General features: G+C 44.5%; 2 protein-coding genes across 2 annotated transcripts in view; both read left to right on the top strand.

Annotated features, from left to right (window-relative positions):
• gria1b (glutamate receptor, ionotropic, AMPA 1b) overlaps window positions 1-3,118 on the top strand; it is a gene marked incomplete at both ends in the record, with an annotated part of 34,058 nt that extends 30,940 nt beyond the window's left edge. The window contains one exon of the mRNA XM_080508500.1: window positions 2,909-3,118. Within this exon, the coding sequence (XP_080364626.1) occupies window positions 2,909-3,118 (210 nt within the window). The remainder of the gene's footprint in view (window positions 1-2,908) is intronic.
• Window positions 3,119-9,647: 6,529 nt separating this feature from the next.
• LOC308139154 (GTPase IMAP family member 4-like) lies at window positions 9,648-12,371 on the top strand (the record flags this gene model as incomplete). Its single annotated transcript, XM_080508499.1, has 3 exons — window positions 9,648-9,669; window positions 11,367-11,471; window positions 11,608-12,371. 3 exons carry the CDS (start codon window positions 9,648-9,650, stop codon window positions 12,369-12,371), a joined length of 891 nt encoding a protein of 296 aa, XP_080364625.1.
• Between the last annotated feature and the right edge of the window lie 4,474 nt (window positions 12,372-16,845).

Raw genomic sequence — 16,845 nt, 5'->3', positions numbered from 1 at the left:
AAAATCCAAGATCACGTCACTTCTCCTGCTGCAGCTGCTTTTCCTGAAACACCTGGGGGTCGAGGAGGGAGACAAACATCAGCTTTTCATGGTCTTGAAAATAATATAATGGCAAATAATATAATCATGAATCCTGCCAGGGAGTTTAAAGTGAGTAATGGAGCACTGGGAGTGCTGCGGTGCGTTCAATGACCTCTTGGAAAAGTCTGTCTTCAAAATTGTTTTGACAATAAATCTGCAACCAAATGTCTTAATCTTCCCCTTTAATCATTGCAGGTTGATAAAAACACTTAAATAAACACAACTGTATTTTTGTTTGTGCAGCTCGCTACAGATGCAGCTAGCTAGCTGGAGGGTGAACTCTTTGACGAGCCAATCTTGAAAACGCTGATGTCACGCCAGGCCTTCCAGAAGGCCCCGCCTCCCCAATATCAAAATTTGATTGGTTGACGCAGCAGCATGACCGACACTAGTTTTACACTGCAGACGCCTGCAGAACTGAATGTGAAGGCCTCAGGCAGATTTCTTTACCCGGCAACAGGTGATGGCTGAAATGTGATTGGTTAAAAGCTTTAATGTTACTCATGTAACAATAAAGTCTGGAAGCAGCGCCGCCGGGGAGAAGCGATGAGAAGAAGTGGACAGACCATTTGGAATTATTTAATAAGTATTCATGGACAAAATATAATCAACATCAGTCTGATTCAGATCTTTTTCTTTGGCCTGCAGAGAAGCTCTTGAAGGCCCTGACGGCCGCCAGTGTGCTTAAGCGTAGAGCAAACTTCAAGTTAAAATAAGCCTAGTAGTTTCTGTTAAAAGTGTCTGTTAAATGGTACGTCACAGTTTACGTTCAGGCTAAGTCAAAGTTCGTCTTGAAGATTACATCAAAACTCCTGACAGAGGTTACGTCAAAGTTCATGTTAAAGGTTACGTCAAAGTTTACATTAAAGTTTACGTTAAATATTATGTTGAAGTTAGTGTTCAAGTATTGACGTTCAGTGTTCTATTAATTTTAGGTTAAAGATAATATTAAAGGTTATGTTAACGTTACATAAAAGATGACACCAAATTTATAGTAAAAGTTACATCAAAGTGAACGATTCCTTTAAAATGTACATGAAAGATTACATCAAAGTGTGCGTTAAACGCTATGTTAAAGGTTAAATTACAGTTCACGTTACATTAAAGTCCACTCTAAAGTTTAGGTAAAGGTTATGATAAAGGTCACGTTACAGTTTACATGTGAAATGTTCAGTTACAAAGTGCTTTAAAGGCCACGTCAGAGCAAAATTTTCAAGTTCACATTGAAGGTTATCTGAAGTTTACGTGAAAGTTCAAGCTAAATTTTGCCATTTACACCGAGATGTTGCAGTTTACGCTCACGTCACCTTAAAATTTGAGCACACCTGATCTTTTCCCATCAGATAAAACACTCTTCAGCGTCATTAACCAATTCCTTTGAACTCTTGACAAACTCTTCAGGGAATCAAAGGTCAAAGGTTACAGGTCACATGGATGACTGGACGTTATTGTCAAATCGTGCGAGGAGGATGAGATGGGGGCTGCAGAGCAGAGTTACCTGCACTGCAGCTCCCGATCCGCCCAGGAAGAGCGAATCATTTACTCCCATCTAATAAATTATTAATATTCATCCATAAATATTCCATCAGTACCTCCTGCAGCCAAACATCCTGCACGCTGCGAGGTGCCCGGTTCGATTCTGCTGCTCCGATGGTCAAACATGTTTTATTTAAAAAGATTCAGCAATATTTATTCCACCTTCACCTGCAATGTGGCCGGAGCTCTGTGAGGGAGACGCTCATTTGCCAGAAGTTAGCAGAGTTAGCGCTAAAGTTATTGGGGTTAGCGTGGAGGCTAAGTCGGGTCACCTTGACATTAACGGGAGTTAGCATTGTCGTAAAGAGGTTAGCCTTGAAGTCAATGGAGGCGTCACCCGCAAATCACGTTTGTCCACGTCAAAACGTTGGACCTCAGTTGAATCTTTGGAGTTTGAACGTGGCTGAGTTTTATCGTTTGGCCTCTTTGTTCAAACCAGAATCGGCCACAAGGGGGCGCCCGCCGAAATGGGAGATTTTGATTGTCGTCAACACGGGAGGCTAATATCGTGAACCCACTTAGCGGTTAGCCGCTAACCCGTAACGGGACTATTTATTATAAACTTTGAACCATAGATATAAACACTAGATGGCCTATCAGCGTCTGTTGACGCGACGTGGCTACAGTGCCGCCATCTTGGGGAGGTCACCCGCTCATGCTAAACATATGGATATCAGGCTAGAAAATCCACAAAAACATTCGTAGCTCGCTTGCTAGTCCACGTATCAACACAAGAAATACTTCATTTTAAAGCTGGGGAAAAGCTCTATCGCGTGGGAAACTTGTGGAAAAATTATTGGGAGGAAGGAAAAGTCTTCCACAGGATGCACGTCGCAGGCGGCGCCGTGAGGCAGCTAGTGTTTTTATATCTATGCTTTGAGCCATGTGGTCTACAAATGAGCCTGTATTTCATTTGAAGTCTGCGTTGCTGCATTGTAGATGTTTCTAGAAGGTGCAAGCATCGTTTCCGTGTTAGCAAAGGACCGCTATGCTTTCGCTGTGATTGACCGTTGCTGCAGCCAATCAACATGCGCCGAACATCCGTACCGGCATAAATCTCACGTGTCCTAGTGAGAGGACGTTGCGGTATGAGAAAGGGTCAGAGGAGCTCTATATTGGTATATAATTGTAGAACGCCAGGCGATAATTCCTTTAAAGGAGTTAGCCTTGACGTTAACTGACATCATCATGCCCTTGTGGGCGTGTCCCCACGCAGCCGCCAACAGAAATGACATCACTCTGTATCTGTTTGATTAATTCCATAACTCCGCCTCTCCTCCTCCTCCTGCAGGAGCTCATTGACGCTGCCATGATGAGCACCAGCCTCGGCGGCATCGCGCTCGCCGGAGGCGGAGGAGGCGTGGCGGCGGCAGCGGCGGCGGCCGCCGGGGGTTTCGGAGGAGGAGCAGGGGGAGCAGGAGGAGGGGAGAACGGGCGGGTGGTGGCCCAGGGTCTACCCTGCATGAGCAAGGCGGGCGGCCTGGGACTGACCTCCATGTGATCCGAACCGGGGCCTCTGATTGGACGGCGTGCTGCTGTCACTCGGAGGTGGAGGTGTGACCAAAGGAGACATGTTTTCAGGCTGTCAGCAGAACTCTGACCACCAGAGGGCGCCTGAACGCACCACCTGCAGGAGGCGCCACCGGGCCGCAGCACCTACTGACTCCTTTCAGAGAGCGCCGCCTCAAACTGACCTCCTCCTCCTCCTCCTCCTCTTCCTCTGCAATAACTGACCCGAGGGACGAGACACAGGATTTTTTTTTTTTTTTTAAGAATCAAACTGAAATGCACCTCCTCTCACATTTCTGCTCCTCCTCACCTCCTGCTCTTTTCTCCTCTTCCTCGTCATACTCTTCTTCTCTCCTCTTCCTCCTCCTTCTGCTGCTTCCTCTCGTTCACCTCCTCTCACATATCTGTCTTCCACCTGTTCTCCTCTCCTCCTGCTCCTCACTGTCAGAGGACTTGAGCATGAAACTTTTTTTAAACACTTTGGTCAGACACCTGCAGGAGGCGCTGCTCCTCCTTCACATCAGCGGCCTCCAAATGTTTGTGTTTATTTGTTCAGTTGTTTGTTTTGGACAAAATTCAACTTATACAATAAAAATGATGAGGAAAAGAATTTAAGATTCCAAGTGGGGAAGAAATATATATATATCAGATTGTGTTCAAACATTCAACAAAAGAAAAAGGTTTTTTATGAGGTGAGTTTTAAAATGAGACATTAATATAATAATACATTCAATCTTTATAAATACTCTATTTAAATACAAGTTTATGAACAAAAATGTATCATAAATTTGCATTATTTTTCTGGATCAAAAACAGAAATAATTGTTTAAAGACAAAAGCAGTTTAAATCTGTGAAAATCAAACCACCTATGATTGTAATACTGCAAAAACCTCAACCAACAATAAATATAATAGAAAACTTTTTTTAACTGCAGAAAATAACCAAATGCTATTTTAAGCTGTTTTTAGTTCATATCTAATTTGTAAAATTACCAAAAACAAAATACATTTAAATCGACAGAAAATATTCTAAAAATATTTTAAAATGCAAAACTAATTTTTAAAAGTATTTAAGATTGAATATTTATTTACGAAACTATATTGGAATCAATCAGTTCATAACACAATTATCTAATATACCGAATAAATGTAAATGTTATGTCTATTAATATATTCTCTTTTTCAAATTCAGAGGAAATATCTTTAAATGAAATACACAGCTTTGTTGGAATAAAGTCACAAATAATACAATTATGAAATTTGGATTTCACATTTTAGAAATTCAATATTCACTCAGAAATAAAAAAAGATTTGTCCACAAATGTTTGTTAAAAATGTGATTAAGTTCTACTCTAAGTTTGATAGTAAAACACAAATAATTTCCGAGATTAAAGTTTATTGCTTTGTCATTGGGTTGCAGTTCTGCTGGTGGCCTGCAGGGGCACTGTGGTGTCCTCTGCTCATAATATTTCACGTTCACAGTTTTCAGTTTTTTTATTTGTTGTAAATTGTTGAAATGTGCCTGCAGACAAAAAACCAAAACAAATCTAAAGCTAAATAGCAAAGTACCACCAGTTGATGAAAAAAAATCCTTTATCCATTTGTTTTCTTTTTAAAATAATTTCTTTTAACGACAAAATTTGAAAAACCACATCTTTTTTGATTTTCTCATGTATATCTGACATTTTAGGAATAAACTGCTGAGCATATTTGAATCAAACCAACAAAACCATATTTGTTTGTTTTCATATTGAAAAAACAAGATTGTTTACATTCCTGTACCGTTTTTACAAAGAAACTTTTAAAGGAAACAAACATTTACCAGGAAACAATTTGTTGCTTTAGTAGAAAACAAAACTTTGCATGCTGTTGAAAGTTCAAACCTATAAAATGTCCATAGAAAAATATTTATATAAAATAAATGTATGGAAATAATGATAATTTTAATGTAAATTTACATTTGTTGGATTTATAATTCCATTTTACATTTCGGGTATTTTTTCTGTCTGTCACATTTTTTAAAGTAAAAAATATACAAGAAAAAAAAGTGATTCCATCATAAAACGTCACATATTTAAAAGTGAGTTCCATTCTAATAATAAACCTGCAAATAAAAAAAAAATCTATCATAAATCTGTAAAACAACAATAATTGAAGTAAATGTCGACATAAACAAGTCTCACAAAATATCAAAATAGTGAAAATAAAACTTAAAATTAGGAAATAACATTTGAAGAATCATCAGAGAACTCTGAGCCACAATCACAGTACTGCATGAGACTTTGTGGGCGGAGTCTATCTCCTCATGTGGCTCCAAAAGCTTTGCTAAAAATGACTAGAACGAGAAACTTCTCTTTAAACATCTCTAAGTAATCAGGAGAAAAAAGAAAAAAATCCCATTAATCATTGAGGTTCCACGGTGAGAAGACACAAGTTATTTGTTCCACTTTAAAAACAATCAATATGAGGCAGAGGTTCATCACAGTTGGCCTCCAGGAGGCAGCGATACCACACCTGGAACAGGAAATCATTCAGATTCTGGACTCGAAACACACACGACACACACTTTTGTTCAGAGTACTGGTGATACTGGCTATTTGCTCTGGTTTTAATTGGGATCTGATCAGAAAGAAACCCTGAGGGCGCGCCATCATCCACACCTGCCCTCACAGCTCTCAGAGGAAGAATGTGTCAGTACTGAGCTAATCTGTGGTATGATACTGAGGAGGGACCCTCACTGCTGCATAGAGAACGAATCCGTTCAATTAATCTGGTGAAGAAGAGTACAATTTGCTGCCAAAAGGTGAGATTTTCCTCTGGCGGCTCATCATGAGACATTTGATCCATACCGGACCCACTGGAGTCGATCTGTGAGCGCCGGGGGAATCCCCCACAGTCACGGCTGAGTTCAACAGTACGACAGGGTTTTCCTTTGTTAGCAGCAACGATCTCGTCCACTTTGCGCAAGAAGTTTCGGACCTGTGTCCGGTCTCTCCTCTGGTTGTTGTCGAATACGCAGTACCTCCCGGCACACATGGCCACCAGCTCAGAGGCAAACCTGGAAGCGGTGATCTTATCGTCAATGGACTCGCCGTCCAGCTTGTCTCCGTGGGTAAACAGCACTATGGTGTACCGAGCTGCTTCTGCCCCGAAGAGTTTGGGCAGATTGTTGAGCAGCGAGCATTCTGCCTCTGTGACCCGATCAATCTTCACCACGATGACGAAGGCGTGGATTTCCGGACCGGTCATCTGCACTGCTCTGACGATGCTATTGGCTACAGTGTGAGCGGGAACATTGCGGTCAGTGAGTCCAGGAGTGTCCAGGACCACCAGATCTCGACCCTCCACCACCGCTGAATGATGCTCACAATGGGCAGTGACCGCCTCGAAGCCCGGGCTGGAACTGAAACGGTCCCTGCCCAGGAGATTGTTTCCTGATGAACTCTTCCCGGCGCCACACATCCCCAGCAGCACCACCCTCCTCAACTCCAGACCACCAGGGACCCCGGCCAGATGACCTGCAACAAAGACAACACACACCTTTAGAGGACCGTCTGAGTCTCAGTAACACCGAGGAGCCCACCTCCTCCTTGCTCCTTCAGGTGTGCCTTAAGTCCAGAGGTGCTCCGGTCCTGCATATTAGTGACGTCACTCAGCTCCAACAGAGCAACTCTACTGAGCATCTTGTTTTCAGCTTCATGCAGAGTTTCAGGATGCCACACCCTCCAGATTCAGGAGTGTTGGAGCAGGAGGACCTAGAGAACATGCAGAACCGTGGACCTCCAGGACCAGGATTACAGACATTGTTGGCAGGTACCTGACGCCTCCAGCAGCTCTCGGACCTGCTGCGGCCCCCCACTCCTGTTGTTGAAGGCCATATAGCGGTTTCTGAATTTCTTAACAAGGTTGGGCAGCGGACACTCATCGTCTTCATTGATGAAGTCATCGAGGGTTGTGTCCAAGGAGTCTCCAGAACTGAAGATCAGAAAGGTCTTGTCATGCCTCTGTTGACCGACCACCCTGAGGGCGGCCTCCACCGCCCTCTCATGCTCCTCTGTGAACCGGTCCACCTTCACCACCACCAAGAAGAGGCAGGAGCTACGGAACGCCTGACAGAAGGACCTGATCTCCACATCTGCACCCAGGCACAAGATCCCCGGAGTGTCCACCACTGAGACCTGCCTGTCAAACACTGTTCCTGAAGCCTCGTTGATCTTGGTTGTCACGGACTTGAACGAGCGTCTGGACTCAAACGCCTTTTGTCCTAAAATTGTATTTCCAGTGGCACTTTTTCCGACTCCAGTGTGTCCCAGGAGGACGATGGTGAGACGATCCTCCATCGCTGACATCCGGCTGCAACCTGCAGGAGAAGACATAAGAGGAGGAGGTTACAGAAGTGATGTTGTCTGAGGTGAGAGACGTCTGAGGTGAGGGATACAGCCTCAACTCACCCAGGGTGCCACCACTACGTGGCAATTACAATAGCCGCTCATTTGAGGGCGCTATCGCCCGAAATAAATACTGACCAGAGAGGAAGAAAAGCATGATGAAGTAGAAACCCGGCTTATTGACAATGCGGAACTCCCGCGCCTTTAGCCAGCTAGTAGCTAATAGGTCGCCACAGGAAACTGCAATATTTAGTATCCAGACCAGATTTCAATGAGTCTTCCTCTACTTCACGTCCGAGCACCAGACATTTTCCAACTTTTCCTTTCTGTGGCGGTTTCCAATTTGCACGGTTAGCTTTGTTTGTTTCCTACCCAGAATGCACTGCACTCAACCTCACGTCCTCCCACTCGGTCCACTGATCGTCCCTGACACGTTCACACTGACCACAGTTCACTTGCAAATGGTCAGAGTCCAGGTGAGTTTTCATACGTAACCAAACGAAGCAGAATTTCTCTGGAACGCATCATTTGAAATGTCTTGGATGATTTGAAAACGATGACTGTTTACACCAAAACATTATATAAATATCGGAAAAGGTGTAGTTGTTATGTCGTGCCGCTAGTAGGTGCTGTGTTTGTCATAAATTAAAAAAAAAAAAAATATATATATATATATGCATATATTATACAAGTGCTGCTACTTTGTGTATTTCCCCCCATCTGGTATATTCAGTGTTACAGAAATGCAAGTATACAACTCTGTGTGTGTGTGTGTGTGTGTGTGTGTGTGTGTGTGTGTGTGTGTGTGTGTGTGTGTGTGTGTGTGTGTGTGTGTGTGTGTGTGTGTGTGTGTGTGTGTGTGTGTGAGTGAGACATTATTGGACTGCTGTAGTGGTGAACATACTAAAAGTTAAGTTTGGCCATGTCGCATAAGGGCAGGCCCGCCCCTCCCTACACGCAGAACACGCGCTGTGCGTAGGGCCCCGCCATCCATGGGGGGCCCCCATTTTGCGCAAGTGAATTGAATTTCCCTCGGGATCAATAAAGTATCATCATTCTCTGCAAATGCGCAAAGTCAGCCCGAGGCAGGAGAGAGAGAGAGAGAAAAAAGAGACGCAATGATTGAAAGCGCGAAGCATCACCATCTGACCAATCAGCAGTTGTTTCCAGGTAGAGAGTAGAGAGAGAGAGACGGCATCCAAACGTCAATACGATTCAGGAGCGAGCAAAAGAAAGAAAAAGTCCAAACAGTCAGAGGCTCGTGCTTCACTTGAAGGTGGGATGTTGTTGAAATATAAAAGAAAACACTTTGTGGCATAAACTGTTTATGCCACAAAGTTTTTTCAGACGTGTGGATCTGTAAAGTGATTGTTCCACTGTTGATAGAGGCTGTTCATTTGATTCGTTAGTAATTGTAATTTATTGTTATTATTATTGTTATTATTATTATTATTTTTATATTGGAAGGGGGGGCCCCAAATAAAATCCTGCTTAGGACCCCCACTTGGCCAGGGGCGGCCCTGCATAAGGGGGTCCCAAAGAAAAGGATTGCATGCCTAGGGGCCAATGATGACCTTAATCAGACATCATCAGTAAAATAAACAAAAACAACAACAACAAACAAACATTGTTTTCCCGTTCCTAAAGTGCATAAATGTTGTGGATGAGTGGACACGGCCTGAAGCTGAGCTGCAAACGCTTCAACAAATCACAGCCCGGCACTTTCTCTCTTTCTCTCCCTCCCAATCACACTTTAACACAACATATCGACAACGATCTCAAATAAACATAACAAACAAGCAATACCAATCAAACAAACAAACAACCATACAGACCTGAGAGCAGGGCGAGGTCGCCTCAAAACACTTTCGATTTCAATAAGAAAAATATTGACGCATACGGAATAGCTTTTCAGAATAAAATCCACCATTGCGTTAGAATCGAGTCATGCAGTACCGATGATTCGACAGAAGTCAGACAGGAAAGACTCGGATTTCATTTGGATGTACACACACGTAGAAAACAATATATTTGTGTGCGGAAATGTGGATTCATTTTCAATTTGATGTCTCGGAAATGCAGAGTTTTATTCTATGGACCGGAAGTATGTGTGTGTGAAGCGAAAGAGAAGTGATGGCGGCGGCTGACGTCTCCGGTGAGAATTTCTGATCGTTTTAAGCTCATGGAGAAAGTTCGTGTGTGTGTGTGTGTGTGTGTGTGTGTGTGTGTGTGTGTGTGTGTGTGTGTGTGTGTGTGTGTGTGTGTGTGTGTGTGTGTGTGTGTGTGTGTGCGTGCGTGCGTGCGTGCGTGCGTGCGTGCGTGCGTGCGTGTGTGTGTGTGTGTGTGTGTGTGTGTGTGAGAGAGAGAGAGAGAGAGAGAGTTATTTGCTCCTGCTGTGATTTTTTTTTCTTCCTCTGTCAGACAAGTTGTTGTTGTTGTGTAAACAAACATGTTTCCTGTGAACAGCATCATGGAGAAGGAGGCGATTCAGCAAGGATGTGATTATAGGTGAGGAACTTGGATGCAGTCTGTAGGCTGTTGTATGTGTGTGAGCCGGTGGGCCGGTGTTACAGATGAACTGGCTCCCCTGTCAACTGATGAACCGCTTCCTGCAGCTTCCCTTGCTACTGCAAGGAACAGCAGATGCTGAAACAGGCGGGGATCAAACAGTCAATCACAAATTACTTCAACGGTCCAAACCTCAACTCAACTTTCATTAACTTTTCAAAGTGATGATCGCAAAACTGTTTGCGATCGTTTAACGTCACCATACGACCACTGTGTGTTCAAATACACCTCAGTTGCAACGCAGAGAAGCCAATTTGTGAACGTTATGTCAAAAACACGTCCCGATACGTATTTTTGCTAGTTTTTAATCGGTTTAATATGGAAAATGAGGAACATTTCTCGTGTGTATTCGGCGTAAACCTGCCAACCGTCTAAATGATCTGTATCCTCGGGGCCTAAACCGGAAGTGGGCGTGGTTCAAGTGAAACTGGGTGGGGCTTAAATCGGTACGTTATTTTAAGTCTGAAATTGATATGGATTGATCAGAAGCTGCTTTATTTATAGTTTATTTGAAAACTATTTACAGAACAGCCTCAGAATTGAGATTTAATGTTTATAAATAATTTATTTTATGAACAATAAACATATTCATATAGGCTACTTTGTGTGTTCAGCTATATGTGTGTAAGTGGTCTGTAAGACTGTTTATTTTTTAATGATCTGTGTGAACCCAGTGATTCATGTAAACATCCAGTGGTGGCAAACAGGGAAATAATGTGCCAGCCTTGTTCACTGTCTTCTTCTCAAAAGCACCACGTTCAGTACGACCAATGTTTTCCAACAGACTTCACACCACCAGCCAAACTAAGAGCAAGCAGACTTTTGTCAAAAGCACCGCGTACGTTACGAAACAAGTTCACCAAATAACTTTAAATATCATACAAACTGAAATAGAGGCGAGCTGAAGAAAACCTGAGGAGCACTGAAGAGAGCAACATGAGCTAGAGTCAAGCCAAGCACAGAGAGAGATCAGTCCCTGTGTGTGTGTGTGTGTGTGTGTGTGTGTGTGTGTGTGTGTGTGTGTGTGTGTGTGTGTGTGTGTGTGTGTGTGTGTGTGTGTGTGTGTGTGTTAGAGTGAGGCTGGGCACAGTGTCTGGAGGGGCGGGGCTCTGTGTGTGACTGGCCAATCACAGAGCGTGAAGACAGTCAGTTCCCAAGTGAGGATTTTCCTTCAGCACGAGCACGGGGATTGACGAGGTTTAGTCGTACCCTACCCACCAGTCGGCAGGGGAACCACTTAAACCGAAACACCTGATCAGGCTTGATGTTGTGGACCTGCTGCAGATTTCAGGCTGGTGCTGGTGGGAAAGACCGGAGCAGGGAAGAGCTCGAGTGGAAACACCATCCTGGGAAGGGACGCCTTCAGAACAGCAGTCAGTCATACCTCAGGTAACACACACACACGCACACACACACACACACACACACACACACACACACACACACACACACACACACACACACACACACACACACACACACACACACACACACGCAGTGTTTAACGGTCTTCTCTCGTCGCCAGTGACCCGTGAGTGCAGTAAGGAGATGGCGGAGGTGTCCGGTTGGACCCTGGCCGTGGTGGACACTCCCGGCCTCTTCGACACGTCACTGTCTGAGCACGCCATAAAGAGAGAGATCTCCAAATGCATCAACATGTCGGCGCCGGGGCCCCACGCCATCCTGCTGGTGGTCAAGGTGGGGCCCTTCACGGCAGAGGAGCGGGAGGCCGTGAAGCAGGTGGAGGAGATGTTTGGAGAGGACGCCTGGAGGTACACCATCATCCTGTTTGTCCAGGATGACCCGGAGCCCACTGACGTAGACAGACAGCTGCAGGAGGCGGGGCCTGAGCTACAGGAGCTCCTGGACAAGGCCGGACGCAGGTTCCACCTCCTCAACAACAGCAGGACCAACGACCGGGTTCAGGTCCTGGATCTGCTGCAGAAGGTGGAGCACATGGTGTCTGCCAATGGCGGAGCATGTTACTCTAATAACACCTACCAGCAGGTGGCGCTCATGCTGGCTGAGAAAGAGTCTCGACTCAAAAAACTGTATGAAGAGAAGCTGGAGGAAGAGGTCCGAGCCATCAAGTCCCAGTATGAGCAGAAGCTGGAGGAGGCCCAGCAGGAGCGCCAGCAGCTGGAGGAGCGACATCAGTGTGAGCTGGAGGAGCTGAGGAGGTACTACCGGGTCCTGGAGGAAGGAGCCCGCCGCCTGGTGGAGCAGGCCACCGCCGAGGACAGTGTGGAGGACCTCCTGAAGTTCAGGAGCACACTGAGACTGAACTGAAGCTCCAGTATGCTGCTGTGACTGCGTTTACTCTGACCCCACCCTGACTCCACTATGACCCACCCTGACCCACCCTGACCCACCCTGACCCCACCATGACCCACCCTGATCCCACTATGACCCACCCTGCTCCACCCTGACCCACCCTGACCCCACTCTGACCCACCCTGACCCCACTATGACCCACCCTGACCCACCCTGACCCCACCATGACCCACCCTGATCCCACTATGACCCACCCTGCTCCACCCTGACCCACCCTGACCCCACTCTGACCCACCCTGACCCCACTATGACCCACCCTGACCCCACCCTGCTCCACCCTGACCCCACTCTGACCCACCCTGACCCCACTCTGACCCACCCTGACCCCACTCTGACCCACCCTGACCCCACTATGACCCACCCTGCTCCACCCTGACCCCACTCTGACCCACCCTGACTCCACTGTGACCCCACCATGACTGACCCTGCTCCACCCTGACTCCACTGTGACCCACCCTGCTCCACCCTGACCCCACTATGATCTTGTTTTGCTGCCTTGTTGTTTGGCATGTTTAGTTTTTTGATCGTACTGTATTAATCCCTTTTGGGCGATTTCTTTCCCGAGTGAGCCTCGGTAGCCGCCGAGGGTCTTGCTCAGGGAACCACGGTACATGGTATTTTTTTTTTTGTGCCGTTGGAGGAAACCAGTGTTCCCACACACATGTGACGAAAATGCGAACTCCACATAGAAAAAAGCCCGGGCCAGTATTTGAACCAGAACATTCTCACGGAAAAATATCATTAAAGTTGCTGCTAACGAAACCAACTTGTCACATCTTTAATCTTTCAATCCTTAGAGGAAACTTTCCAGACCTTTGGAAGCAATCAAAAATGATTCCTTTACCTAAAGATGGAAAACTGCCATTTACTGGTTCTAATTGCAGATCAATTAATTTACTCCCTATTAGGGGTGCAAAGGGGCGGAAAATTTCATGAAGCTTTCCATGGGAAGTTAAGCTGGGGAATTTTGGAAATTTTAAATTGTATAAATGAAGTGAATTGTCACTGAGCTGACGATGCACGTGGCCACCTGAATAAAATGAGTTTAGAACAGACGAACTTTCAATAATGAGCTTGAAAAGTCACTAAATGAGACGATGAAGCACAGGTTGCTGTGTTCAGGCCTGCAGGACACATGATCACATGTTTTAACACAACACACTGCATTTTAACTCAGAATTCATATCAAGCTGAAGCCATTTTCAGCCAAAGTCTCCTCTGGGTTGTTGCAGAAAAACCTCCTCCCCCCCCACTTTGGACAAATATGAGCTCACAAATGTCACAAATCACTTCAGAGTAAAGTACTAAAGACATTTTAATGTGGCTAAAGGAACCCAAAAGGTAGAAGTCAGAGATTTTAGTGCTGTTGCCAGAAACATGGTGTCCTCATACGCGCTCTTGTTTCGAAACACGGCAACTTCCGGTTGCACAAAAAGAAAAACGATTTCATTATTTGTTTTGAGAAACAGAAAATGACAATCAACCTGTTTTTAAAGTTTTGTTTGTCCCTTCTTGATCACGATAAAGAAAAATGTATTGAATTTTGGTTTTGATTTTTGAATTTTAAATTGAAAATCAAATAATGGCTCTTTTTATATATATATATATATATATATATATATATATATATATCCTTATCTGAACGGAAATTCCAATCACCAAAACATACACCAACCCCTGTTGAGGGCCAACCTTCAGTTTTGAAAATGTCTATTTTCTTCCCATAAATTCCCCATTAGTTCCCATGGAAGGTTTCCAACTTTGAAAATTCCCAGAATTTTGCAACCCTCCTCCCTTTACCCGGTAAATTATTTGAAAAAATAGTTTTTTACCAGATTATGAAGTATTTTAATGAACACAAGCTCCTTACAAATGCTGAGCGTGCATATAGACGGGGGCATTCTACTAACACGGCTCTAGCTCATATGACGGGGGCATTCTACTAACACGGCTCTAGCTCATATGACGGATGAATGGTTGACATCCTTAGATGAAAATAAATCAGTAGGAGCTGTTCTGTTGGATGTCACGGCAGCTTTTGATGTTAATGACGACTGCATTTTAATGGAAAAACTAAAATACTATGGGTTCTCAAACAGAACTGAAATGGAGGAGCACTTATCTTTCTCATCGTGTTCAACAAGAGTTTTTTAATGGCAGTTTGTCAAATACTAAAACGCCACCATGTGGTCTGCCTCAAGGGATCTGTATGTAATCGTACTGTTGGCATGATGGGCAGAGGTATTGCTGAGGCTAAGAAAAGTTCTGCTGACTGTCCAGCCCCCTGTTCTCAAAACTGACTTCTGTCACAATTGTTTGAGTCGCCAAGGGTCATCAGGGAGATTTGGATGTCCCTCGGCACAAAATTAACTATTGCTTACAGAGGAGCAACGGCCTGGAACTCACTTCCTTTTAATATTAGAGAGGGTAAAAATCAATTGTTTTAGAAAAGGAGGATAAAAGAACTTCTATGTGCAATGTAAGCATTAACTGCTTTGTACCACTGCATGCTGTGTAAATATCTGTTTGCATTATTATTTCTATGATTATCATTATTACTGTAGTGTGTTTTTATGCATTTTTTTGTTTTGTTTTAATGTTTGGTGAAATGAAATTAATATTTTTATCATTGGACCCCTGGAAGACAAGCCACCACTTTGTGGGGATCGTAATAAACAATAAACTGCGAGGTGAGAGCGCTAACCACTGCTGCGTGTGAGCCCCGGACCTCTTTAGCATGTAGCATGTAGCATGTAGCATGGCCCGGGGCTACTGGCTTCACTGAGTAGTTAAAGTGATCCGTAAAATCCGGCTCTGCCGATCTAAAAGTGTTTACATTGCTGCTGTTGTACAAGCAATTTTTCTCCGATACCTGATACTGGTATCGGTGCATCCCTCCCTACGACTTTACTTTTGAAGATGTGGAATGAGCACTAGTGTGAAAATGGTCCATGTTGTTATCATTTTGGGGCTTTTCAAGGTAATAAACATTCATTGAGCAGCTTTATTTGATTGTCTGATGATGAAATCATTTTAAAAAGATTATTGTTTTAACTAGCCAATAAAGTAAACAAAAGATTCGTTGGCAGTTTGCCATCAAAAGCAGGCATAATGGGTGGCGTAGTCACCATATTCACTCATTGAGGACTCATACTATGCAGCAGTCTTATTTATGGTTGGTTTGCTATTTATTCCATTATTGGCAAGTTACGTTATGTTGATTTTATGGCATTTTGAAAGGTCAGAATTATTTAGTTTTTGGCCTTTAATAGATTTGTGCTTGTGGACACCTTGGCTAGTGCGAAAACAACCTGCCTGCTCTTTATATCACCCAATATTGCATTAATAACTATATCCTGAGTTCATCTGTTCACTCATTCCGTAGTCTCAACTTTCAGCAGAATACGTTTCAAACTCACCTAGATATTGAACAATAGGGTGAAATAAGATGGCTGGTCTCTGTGGAGTTTCTCGATGGACTTCAGCTTGCAGTTGATTGGACAAACTGTCCAGCTGCATCAACCAATCAGCCATCAAGATTCACCATCAGAGGGGCAAACACTGCCCCCATCAGGTCAGTCTGATCACCACACCACTGCCCCCATCAGGTCGCTGAGTGAATTACAAGCGTGCGTGAGGTACGTGCAGCAGATTCTCAAATTCTATGGTTGCCTGTGGCTCTGATCGAAAGATTTCAATACATAACCGTTGAAAGCCTCACGTGTGTTTGTAATGTCTTCAATCAATAAACCTGCTGCACGTCACCTCTGCTCCATCGTTTGATGAGCAGGTCTCACAGCTTGACCTGAAATAGGCTCAGCTGGTTACTGTGGTAATTCATGAAGACCGGACGTGTGACACGCTATGAGAGTAAAGAGCCGATCTTTAGAAGGTCAGAGCTCCTGTTCGTGGTTTTGATTAACACTGCAGGTTGTTGTGGTCGTCTGATGCTTCCTGTTGTCAGTTTCTCTTCCAGTACCTGCTGCTCAGTCTGGTGTCTGACGGAGGGCTTCAGCCTCACATGGACAGGACTGCGTTTTTGTTCCGGATCCACTGCCGGGTTCTGGTTCTGGTTCAGGGTCTCGGTCCCGCTCTCGGACCAGTTGATCGGTTTCTCACTGGAGGTAAAGTACGTAGCATGTTCTTTTTCTTTCAGAGTTTAGTTTTTGATCGGTAGTGTGTCTGTGACTCAGTGCACCACTCGCTCACATGCTCTAGTCCTCAAACTCTCATCGACCTTTTGGTGGGGTTAGGGTTAGGGTCACCACAAACTGACTCAACAACCGACTCACCTGTTGAACAAACTGACTGACCAATAAACCACTGGAGCAAATGGACAAACGTCTACCTGACCTTTGACATTTCTAGACAGAGACTCCAGTTGAAGCTTAAACTCTTTTCGGGCAGTGGTGGCTCGGAGGTTAGAGAG

Source organism: Blennius ocellaris, assembly GCF_963422515.1.
Source record: "Blennius ocellaris genome assembly, chromosome: 14".
NCBI classification, from domain to species: Eukaryota; Metazoa; Chordata; class Actinopteri; order Blenniiformes; family Blenniidae; genus Blennius; species Blennius ocellaris.
This window is presented reverse-complemented; position numbering and strand designations above follow the sequence as displayed.